Source organism: Phytophthora cinnamomi, assembly GCF_018691715.1.
Source record: "Phytophthora cinnamomi strain GKB4 chromosome Unknown Contig4, whole genome shotgun sequence".
Classification (NCBI taxonomy): domain Eukaryota; phylum Oomycota; class Peronosporomycetes; order Peronosporales; family Peronosporaceae; genus Phytophthora; species Phytophthora cinnamomi.
In genome coordinates this window covers 1,061,707-1,072,090 of record NW_027150937.1, presented here as the reverse complement: position 1 = coordinate 1,072,090, position 10,384 = coordinate 1,061,707, and the positions used below count along the sequence as shown (strand labels likewise).

The 10,384-nt window shown below is 56.6% G+C and overlaps 4 protein-coding genes across 4 annotated transcripts; 3 read left to right on the top strand and 1 right to left on the bottom strand.

Moving 5' to 3' along the window:
* Window positions 1-300: 300 nt before the first annotated feature.
* On the bottom strand, window positions 301-2,361 carry IUM83_05412 (Glycerol-3-phosphate dehydrogenase; the record flags this gene model as incomplete). Its single annotated transcript, XM_067929548.1, has 1 exon — window positions 301-2,361. The coding sequence occupies one exon, from the start codon at window positions 2,359-2,361 to the stop codon at window positions 301-303; it is 2,061 nt and encodes a 686-aa protein (XP_067799632.1).
* A 604-nt stretch (window positions 2,362-2,965) lies between these two features.
* On the top strand, window positions 2,966-4,501 carry IUM83_05411 (uncharacterized protein; the record flags this gene model as incomplete). The annotated part of the gene is made up of 1 exon (XM_067929547.1): window positions 2,966-4,501. One exon carries the CDS (start codon window positions 2,966-2,968, stop codon window positions 4,499-4,501), a length of 1,536 nt encoding a protein of 511 aa, XP_067799635.1.
* Window positions 4,502-4,946: 445 nt separating this feature from the next.
* Window positions 4,947-6,989, top strand: IUM83_05410 (cell division protease ftsH; the record flags this gene model as incomplete). Its single annotated transcript, XM_067929546.1, has 2 exons — window positions 4,947-5,027; window positions 5,097-6,989. 2 exons carry the CDS (start codon window positions 4,947-4,949, stop codon window positions 6,987-6,989), a joined length of 1,974 nt encoding a protein of 657 aa, XP_067799634.1.
* Window positions 6,990-7,378: 389 nt separating this feature from the next.
* IUM83_05409 (Dynein heavy chain 1, axonemal) lies at window positions 7,379-10,330 on the top strand (the record flags this gene model as incomplete). Its single annotated transcript, XM_067929545.1, has 1 exon — window positions 7,379-10,330. The coding sequence occupies one exon, from the start codon at window positions 7,379-7,381 to the stop codon at window positions 10,328-10,330; it is 2,952 nt and encodes a 983-aa protein (XP_067799794.1).
* Between the last annotated feature and the right edge of the window lie 54 nt (window positions 10,331-10,384).

Below are 10,384 nucleotides of genomic sequence, written 5' to 3'. Positions count from 1 at the left end.
TTGTAATGATTTCTAATCCTTGGTGTGCTGCCAAGCTTCGGCTTTGCAGACATCGAAAAAGCAGAGAATTCGCTTAAATTTCAGCGCGGCTAACGAGTTTTACACTAGACAAGAGGGTCAAGATAGCAATACCGCTATCATTGCAGCTTATCGTAGCTTAGGAGCAAAAGTTGGCATGCCTCGTTCCATTACTAGGGAGGGGGGTAATGGTCTTCGATTTTGTGTTTCGCTCCATTCCCTATGTGCGGTACCCCTACGCAAGGCACCATAAGCTGGACGTTGCAAGAACTTGCCTCTTATTTACGACAGCTTCATGACGCCTAGGTGCGCTAAGTCGTGCCACGGGATAGTGTGCGGGTAGACGAGTTGTGCGGTCTGGTTCACGCCTCCGTCCGCCAAAATCGAGTACACGTAAATGTTAGTGAAGCGGACACGTGTAAGCTTCATGACCAAGAGTGAGAAAATATCCTCCGTCGCCACCAGGAACTTGCTGTTCGCGGCGAGGTATCCGTTGCCATAGACGGCGTCAATGGACGCGTATCGCTTGCTATCTCGAATGGCGTAGTTGTCGTAGCCTGATATCACGCCGTAGCGCTTTCTCAGTGCTGCGCCCGTGGCTGTTTCGAACGACGTGAGTCCATCCTGAACACTTGCGTCGTCCTCCTTGGCAACATAGCGACTAGATCGACGCTTAGCGGCATCGCTCCCCCCTGTCATGTAGCGAAAGGCCTTCCGGGCGATGATGTAGACAACTAACCAACACATTGTGCTGAAGATGCAGACCACGGTGGACATGACGACAAGTTTCCGGTCTGCAGTGATGGGGTGAATCGTCCAGAACTTCATGGGTGATAATCTCTCTAGGAACGGACTTACGTTGATAAGACCAAGCCAGTAGTCGTTCTCTGCAAAGTTCACGACAATTTTCCGGAGAGCTGGTATCGCGTGGACAAGCTCGACGCGATACGCAAATCCAAGCTCAAATGCTGCAAATGCCAACATCGGGTCGATTCGCTCGCGAAACAGGTAGCTGAGAACACTGGTCACGTTCATGAAAAATGTAAGTAGGTCTGCATGCGCCAGCTCGGGTCGGTAGTGAATGGGTCTGCGCCCTCCAATGTCATGGCCGATAGCGAGACACATCTCAGTGAGCGTCCAGTACCCGTTGAAGTGGTTGGACAGGAAGATCAGCACGCCGCGGTAAAGCAGTGAATTTGAGATGGTAGCGAACGCGTCGCCTACCCAGAAATGACCCTTTCGCACTCGTTGATAAATCACGAAAAGCAAGACTCCAAGATCAAAGAGCACAACTAATGCAAAAATGCCGTGAATGCTGTGAGTCCAGGCCCATGAATCGCGCAATGAAGCAAAAGCATGCCACTTCCAGTCCGTTAATTCCGTCGCAGGATCATTCGGCAAGTCCCAGTGCACGATTTCGAAATTTGATTGAGCGACTGGGTCGTCGATGTAGCCTCCAGTCCGGTACGCAGTGCGCACCTCTTTGGCCGGATCGACGCTATCAGCTCGAGGCAGACTGTTGAACAGCCAGTAGTTGTCGTCCTCAACGCGAATGAGCTCGCAGCTGGTGAATTGCGGATATTCCTCGTACGGATAGTTGAACGCGAGGGCGAAATTGTGAGTTACTTGGGTTGCTTGCATATCGTCAATGGCCGCAATTGTGGCCAACAAGGCAGCTCCACTCTGATACTGCTGCGTCACTTCGAAGTCCTGCGTTGACATCGACGTCGAAAGCAGCAGCGTGTCGTTGGTGCTATTCCAGCGCGTCAAGTAGTACACGCGTAGTTGCGTCACCTCTTCGTCGGAAGACATCAATAGATCAAACGTGCAGTCAACGACAGGCGCGATCAGCTCAAGCTCCTGGAGATACGTGAGGTTGTCCGCGGCGTGATGCTGCAAACTGGTGAACAGGAATCGCGTGAACGTGTTGCTGTAAACGCTGCTGTCCGACCCCTCGAAGATCGAGCAGCCCGTGAACGAATGTGTACTCTCCGTCTCGAGGTAAATCGTATCGTTACGTGGCTCCGTGGACCCACTCAGCACACTCTGCACTAATGGACTCTTGTTGATGGTCGACCGTCCAGCGTAGCCTGTGATGAGCTCGGCCTGGTGCACCGTGGTCCCCAAGTCCTTGGTCTCGTATCCACGCAGCACTGTGACCGAGGTCAGGAACGCCTCGACCGAAATGACCACATACCACAACGCGATGCCGAACACCAGCAGCCGGTGCAGCAGGCGGAGAGGCTCGAACTTGCCCGCAATCTCCATGATCTCCATGGTCGCTAGTGAGTGCCGCGATAGCCGAGAGGCCACCCGCGAGGGCTCCTTGGTCGTCGCCGACATCGTCACCTAACTACGAGGCACCAAAGAGACGAGTGAGCCACTATACACTTGGAAACGGCAATCGAAACCACTATCTAATAGCGGCGACACCAGATTTGCTCCAACGCTCCAACGTCGAAGCTTCATGTATTTCCCCCCTTAGCATTCATCTGTACACCTGGATCAAGCTAACGACGATGTACATTCGTGCCGTGTCAAGCGAGAGCCAGCCCCAACAACATGTCTGCTGTTGACACAAAGGTACTTTTACGTGCGAAGGGCGATGTGGCATCACGTGCGTCATACGGCCACAAGCTTTACTCCTGCCAGCAGACCGTCGAGCCTGCACCGGCGGAGACGTGGGTTTTTACATGATACCGCGCGTCTGAACCTTCACACAAAGCGTTGTACTCTTTTGAAGAAAAGATGTGGAGACCATGAAGCGGACGAACCACCTGGCCCCCAGGCACTACCAGGATACAATGCGCTCAAGGACGGCCACTCTGGATGGTGAGACGCAATGACAACGAGCAATGACCAAAGCGAAACCGCATGCATATTCGGCTCCTTCACAACACAATTTACCGCCTGCTTCTCCCAGTACGCTATCTCAAGAAAGGTATCCATGTCGACGCGCAGTCGTCGAGCTGAACACCCGATCGTGACCTTGGACCTGCAACAACTTGATCGCTACCACGACCACGCCGAGAAAGCCTTATCAACCACCATCGCAGCTTACGGTAAACTGGACGGCAAAGTCGACACTACGCGGTGGAAGAGTCTCCGGGCTCGACGTGGTATCCGACTATTTCGTGGGCGTCAATTGACCTCCGACGGGTTCACGCCGCTGCTGTGCGTTGGCACGCTTCGTGGTCGCTTCGACGATATGCTCGAAGGACTGTATTGTGACAGCACGGAAGATATGCTGCTCATGAATACCATCAACTGTCCAAGACTCACCGAAAGTGCCGTGCTGTACGCGGTGCAAAAGAACACGACGCTAGACCCGTATGCCTTCACAGGCATCATGTGGGCAACGATCAAGCTCCCCATGTCGAGCAATCGCGATCTGCTCTACTTTGACAAGACCGGGATGGTTCGCCAGAAGTCAGGGAAGCGGATGGCCTACCATGTCATGCAGTCGGTGGATTTACCGACTTGCCCTCAGAAGTCCAAGCACAAGCGCGTGCATGTATCGCTCTCCTACGTGTTCGAAGAGCTGGAGGACAACCTCGTGGGCGTCTACATGCAAGGTGAAATGAACTACACTGCTTTGTCGTATTTCGCTGTACAGGCAATGACAGAGGTGCTGCTCGCGGTAACCAACTCGTTGGAGTGCACACGCGCGAAAAAGCTTGCATACATGAAGCTGGCCAACCAGCCTGGTGCCCGGAGACGGAACTCGTCGCGACGGAGCTGCAACGTTTGCCACTCAAAACCGTCCGTGTTTGAAAGCGTCATCGGCTGCGCTAGCTGCAGCAAGTTTGTGTGCAAGAGGTGTCGCTACAAAGAGCGCGTCCTTGTGCTTGACATGGCGTCGGGCTGTCACCTGGAGCGAGCTGAATTTTGCAGCGTGTGCATTTCCAGGATGAGCCTGTCTTCACTGGCTCAAATCCGCCTGGAGGATCACGACTATAATGCTTCGGACGCGGCCAACGCTGCTTCGACCACCTCGCTCTGCTCTTTGCAGGATCAGACCAACCCCCAAGGCAGCGAGAGGTCTTTGACATCGTTCGTGCGCAGCATAGCGGCGCAAGTGCACGAGCAGATCAGCACGGACAACGACGTCCGCGCATCCAACTTGTCCTTTATGGGGCAGCTGTCGATATCTGACGACGAGAGCGTCGAGGTGCTGGAGGACGACAGTGAGGTCGAAGACGTGCCCAATTCGAGCCACTTGAAGACCGGCCGGTGTGTGGGCACCTCGCGCCGCAGTCTGTGCTCGACGACATCGTCGTCGTCGTCCCCGCTGGGTCCCGAAGACGAAAACGCGACGGAGCACTACCTGGCCTCGTTGATGACGAAGCTCCAGCAGGTATCGCAGCAGGCGGAAGAAACCTTGTCTTTCGCGCGAGAGCAGTCTCTCGTCGCCCACTCCGTTCGAGAGCGCAGCCGCCGGCCGATGCATTCGCCCGAAGGTTCAGGGTACTCCACCCAGTGAGTCGGCCGTCGTCGTGAGCTCAGATGAAAAGGCAGCATCCTATAATACCAACAACTACTTTTACGATGACCGTACCAACCGTTTTGTGGTGGTGATGAATGCCCGCTTCTCGATGCTCGTGGACTTGGACTAAGCCCAGCAACAGCCGCCAGACAAGTTGAAGTCGGCCTCGAATCTCAATTCCTGCAGATAAGGTTACCACACCATTTCGCATACGCGTCGGCCAAACTGAAAATGCAATACTGATGCCATGCAACGCACGAACTTCCTTTGCTACTGCTCTAACACTGAGCAGCATCGCCAGCGTGATCACGGTGTTCGTGTCCGCCCACTGTCGATAGGCTGAATTTCCGTAATTTTCGCCAATGACCGGCGGTAATTTTCCCAACGAGGCTCGATCGCCCATTTAGGCCGAAGCGAAGTGCAGATCGCCTCCACACGCGAGATGCTCCCGACGCGGCAGCTGCTCCAGCGCGCCGCCGCGCGCGCCCACTCCGTCTCCGCGCCGCTGGCCGCGGCCAGGAACGTACGTCCCAGCCGTGCCCTCTGTCGCTCGCTCGCTCGTGCTAACTATCTGCCTGCCCTCGGTGTGCAGCCGCTGCTGCTGGCCGCCGCGCCACCGCCGCCGGCCGCGGCCGGCGCCAAGCGCTCGCTGTTCAACATGACGGCGCGCGGCAAGCTGAAGCAGCTCAAGTCGCTGGAGCAGGCGGCCAACGCCAGCCCCGAGGACCCGTACGCGCAGCTGCGCTTCCTGCAGGAGCTCAACCGCAACAACTACCCGGCGCTCGTGGTGCGCCGCGTGGAGGAGAACCGCTTCGCGCTGGACGACGCCGTGCAGAAGGAGTACGTCAAGGCGCTGGTCAAGACGGGCCGCCTGGACACGGTGGACCTGCCGCAGCTGGCCGGCGCGGGCCGCCAGCTCGGCGGCCTGGCCAATGCGGCCGGCGCCGGCCCGGCCGTGGCCCGCAACGGCCAGGGCCTGTCGGCCCACGACCCCGTGTACGTGTCCATGGTGGAGGGCAGCTTCAAGAGCAACATGTGGAAGACGCTGCGCACGCTGGGCGTGGCCTTCCTCGTGGTCTCGGCGCTCGGCGCCATGCTGGACGAGAAGGTGGGCAAGATCGGCTCGGCCTCCAAGGTCATGGGCCCCACGGGCAGCGACAAGCGCTTCAGCGACGTCAAGGGCGCCACCGAGGCCAAGCACGAGCTCGAGGAGATCGTGCAGTTCCTGAGAGACCCCGCGCGCTTCACGCGGCTCGGCGGCAACCTGCCCAAGGGCGTGTTGCTCACCGGCCCGCCCGGCACGGGCAAGACGCTGCTGGCCCGCGCGATCGCCGGCGAGGCCGGCGTGCCGTTCTTTTACTCGTCCGGGTCTGAGTTCGAGGAGATGTACGTCGGCGTCGGCGCGCGTCGCGTGCGCGACCTGTTCGAGTCGGCCAAGCGGAAGGCGCCGTGCATCATCTTCATTGACGAGATCGACGCTATCGGCGGCACGCGCAAGCTCAAGGAGCAGCAGGCCATGAAGATGACGCTGAACCAGCTGCTGGTGGAGATGGACGGCTTCGATCAGAACAAGGGCATCATCGTCATCGGCGCGACGAACTTCCCCGACGTGCTGGACAACGCGCTGATCCGACCGGGCCGCTTTGACCGTCACGTGACGGTGGACCTGCCAGATGTGGCTGGTCGCAAGGAGATTCTCGACTTCTACGCGGGGAAGATCCCTCTTAGCGACGATGTGGACCTGGACGTGCTGGCTCGCGCTACGCCCGGCATGTCGGGCGCAGAGCTTTCCAACTTGGTGAACGAGGCCGCGTTGCGTGCTTCGATGAAGAGCGCAGACGTGGTCGACATGGACGCGTTCGAGTATGCCAAGGACAAGATCTTGATGGGAGCTGAGCGCAAGTCGGCGCTGATCACACCCGAGTCGGCTAAGCTCACTGCTTACCACGAGGGCGGTCACGCGCTGGTCGCAATTAACACCCCGGGAGCGCACCCTGTGTACAAGGCTACTATTATGCCGCGTGGGCAAGCGCTGGGTATGGTATCACAACTTCCAGAGGGCGATCAGACGTCCATTTCGCGCAAGCAACTGTTGGCGCGGTTGGATGTGTGCATGGGCGGCCGCGTGGCGGAGGAGCTAACGTTCGGTGAAGACGAGATCACGGGTGGTGCATCGTCCGACATTCAGCAAGCCACCAACGTCGCTCGCACAATGGTTACAAAGTACGGCATGAGCGAAGACGTGGGCCTGGTATTCCACGACCTGCGCGGCAACGACACAAGCGCTACCACTCGCAAGACCATCGACGACGAAGTGAAGAAGCTTTGTGACGCGTCCTACAAGCGCGCGAAGGACATTCTTGTGAGCAAGCACGCGGATTTGGAGAAGCTGGCCCAGGCATTGCTAGAGTACGAGACGTTGTCGGGTGCTGAGATTGACAAGATTCTCAAGGGCGAGCCCCTCGACCGCAAGCCTATCAAATAAGTACCATACAGGGCGACACCAAGGGCAGCTGCACCAGAGCAAGGCCGAAAGGGAAGTGTACAGACCGAGAGAGGTAGGGCGTATGGGAGTCTTCTGTGTCACTTGCCTGACCAGCGGCTCGGCGACAACTGTATGACAACAACAATGAAGGTGCCGCAATGTCATTTTCTGTTGTGTTCCCTCCAACTAACATCTCGATTCTTCATGGAGCTTTTAACGTATGCTGGTAGATCACAGGGTTGAAGCAAGACGGCACATCACGCATAGCTCCCGAAAAAGACGAGCTTAATGAAACGCGTGGTCTGGCTAGCGTTCAGGAATAGCGGCGCTGCACGGCATACCGCAAGCTTCCAGCGGCTCGGACTGGTGGTGTTTGCCACTCGGTTGCCATGGAGGCGGGTGGGAATGGAACGCGTCTGGCGTGGCGTACCACGCCCGACTTGCTGCTAAACGATGAATCGCTAGTGGATGTCATCACTAGTTTGCGTGCTCAGGTCAAGGCGCTCGAGAAAAACGAGTTGTTGAGTGGAGCTGCATTACCGGCGTGGCTCATCAAAGCTTTGGCTGAAGTGGCGAGCAACGTGGATGCCGTAGTTGAGTGCCAGACATTGCGGGATCAAGTGGCATCGTTGCAGAAGGAGGTGCTGGATTTGCGCCATGAAATGCTGCTCAACGCCTCCAGCTCGAGCAGCTCTTCGTCCCCGGCATATAATCCTACACCGCATCATCGCCAATCAATTGGTCGGCAACGGGCCCAGGCAACAACACCATCAACTCCACCAGCCCGCACATTAATGACGATGCCGTCCTCCACGGATATGTCTGACGCTTTTGCTGCTGCTGGAGAGACTGCAGCATTGGTGCACTCGGCAGGTGAAAGCGTGAGGCCGATGACAAGCGGTGTTTCGGCGCAATACATAGAGACCGTGGTCAAGCCTCTATGGGACTTCGTGCATCGACAAACGAACGATTTTTCATCGCTAAAGCAAGCATTCCAGGAAGCCAAGGACACCGTTACGCGCCTGCAGTCTGAAATTAAGCGCCGCGACGCCGTCGTCAAAGCTCGCAACGAGAAGCACGAAGGCGTAGTGCAAACTCAGATGGATAAACTTAACGAGAATCTGCGCGCCTGCGTGACCAGGAACGATCTGATCAATGCAGAGCAAAGGATCGGGCAGCAAATGAAGATCGACCGCCAGCGTATGCTAGACGAGGTGGACGCGAGATCAAACAAAATTTTGGAAGACATGCTCGCGTCACGCTCGGACCAGGAAGACATCAATAGCTCGAATGCCGAAATGATGGAACTTCTGGCTAGAAAACAAGTCCGCACAGAGGAGATTATCATGGACTACGGTAGGAAACAAGACGATATCGAAGAGCGGCTTGAAGGCGTGAAGACGTCGCTAATGGAGACCACCACAAACCTAGAAGTGAACATGTCTGCGGTGACTGTGCTGGAAGAGAAGGCCACAGGCTTCGAGGAGACACAGAAGCTGGTCACGCACCTTTCTGCTGAAATGGCCAAGGCATTTAAGGCCCACGAAGAATTAAAGGCGTACATGGAGAATCGAATGGTTGAGAAGATTACTGAGAGCGTGGCGATAGTTCGTGCCGAAGTCGTCGCCGTCCAGACTGTAGTGAACGACTTGGTGAGTTTGAATCTTGATGGCGAGATCAAAGCGGTGGCGTCGAAGCTCGAGATGGTCGCCCTCACTGCCACTGATAGCGTGCGAAAGATTGCGGCGATCCAGAAGCAGGCGATTGCAACCGATGACCACAACAAAATGCAGTTTTCGCAGGCGTTCGACTCTATCGATCGCATCCAGCAGAGCTTGAGCAATCTCTCAGAGGAGAGTATTCACCTGTCGTACACATTGCAGCGCACAATCGACAATGCAGAGAAGCTGACAAACGACGTGAATAATTACAAGGATGTGACAGATCGCTCTCTCAATGGTTTGCAGACCGCAACGCTCAACCTTCGATCGGATCATGAAAAACTCACTCAAACCATGGACAACGAGCTAGCAATGGTGAAGAACCAGCTCTTTCACTTCGAAGAGGTGACGTCTGCACACAAGCGCGAGATTGAAGAGACGCAACGCGAGGTGGACAGGAATTTCAAGAGCCAATATCACGAGAACCAAGCGATCAACGCGTCCCTGGACGGCTTGCACGTCGCTAAGGAGGAGATCATGGCACGACAGGACTCCGCAGAGACTCAGATGATGGCCCTCCAAGCCGAGAACCGCGCAGAAATTCAAGCTGCGACCGCGAAGCTTGTGGCGATTGTTGATAAAGAGTCCGACCGCGTGGAGGCGCTGTATGCCTCGTTCCAGCAGAAGCAAGAGCACTTCGCGGACGTGGTGTCTCGCTCTTCGATCCGTAACATGGATCTCGTCGACATGAACCGCGAGATCGACCGTGTGTGTGAGAACTTTGTATCCGAGTGCTGGAAGTTCGAGACGTCGGCGAGGTCCAGCAGCAAACACAGTGCGCGCCCGTCGGACAACAACGCTGGAGGCAGGAAGCTGTTCAACGAGCGGCAACAGCAACTGCTGGTGCGTGACTGCCAGTTCATCGCGGACCTGATGGTGGCTCGCGCCGAATATGAGATCCTGCAGACCGGCTGCAACAAGGAGATCCGAAACCAGCACACGATGGACGAGGACATGCTGGACCAGCAGACGAACATCATGGAGAAGATCCGCGTGAAGATCCACACCAAGATCATGAACAACAAGAACATCGGCGAGCAGTTCGACAAGAGCACGCTGGATCGACGCGAGCTGTATATCGACACGATCAACAACATGATGATCGCCAGCATGAAGCGCCGCACGCTGATGGGGGACAGTCGACACCGGAACAACGGTCACGACGATACCGTCTCAACCGGAGGCGATTTCCTGGAGACCACACGGCTCATCGGTCTTCCGTCTGCTAGCAAAGCTTCTCGACGGAAAACGGGCCGCGACTCAATGTCCATCACGGCAGCGGGACTTCCAGAGGAGGCCCCGTCGTCTCGCTCTGCATTCACGCCAGGATCCAGCTATGTTCTGCGAGCAGGGTTCCGATTACCGAAGGCGTCGACGCCGAGCTCCCCCATGACTTCGTTCCGGAAGGACTCGTTGACGACCCCGCTGAGCTCCAGGTCGTCTTTCGACATCAACAACGACACTGCAGGTGGGACGGTACTTCTGTCCTCCCCCTCCGAGAGCAGTAGGATGAAGTCGCCCGAGACACCGGCCGACAACCTGCAAGGCTGGTCGACCGACGAGGCCAAGGACGAAGGCGGCATGGCCAAATCGTACTCGTTGCCGGTGCTCAAGAGCTAGCCATCGGATAAAATAATACAGAGAAACCGTCCTGCAGTTTTCGTGTGGCGCTTT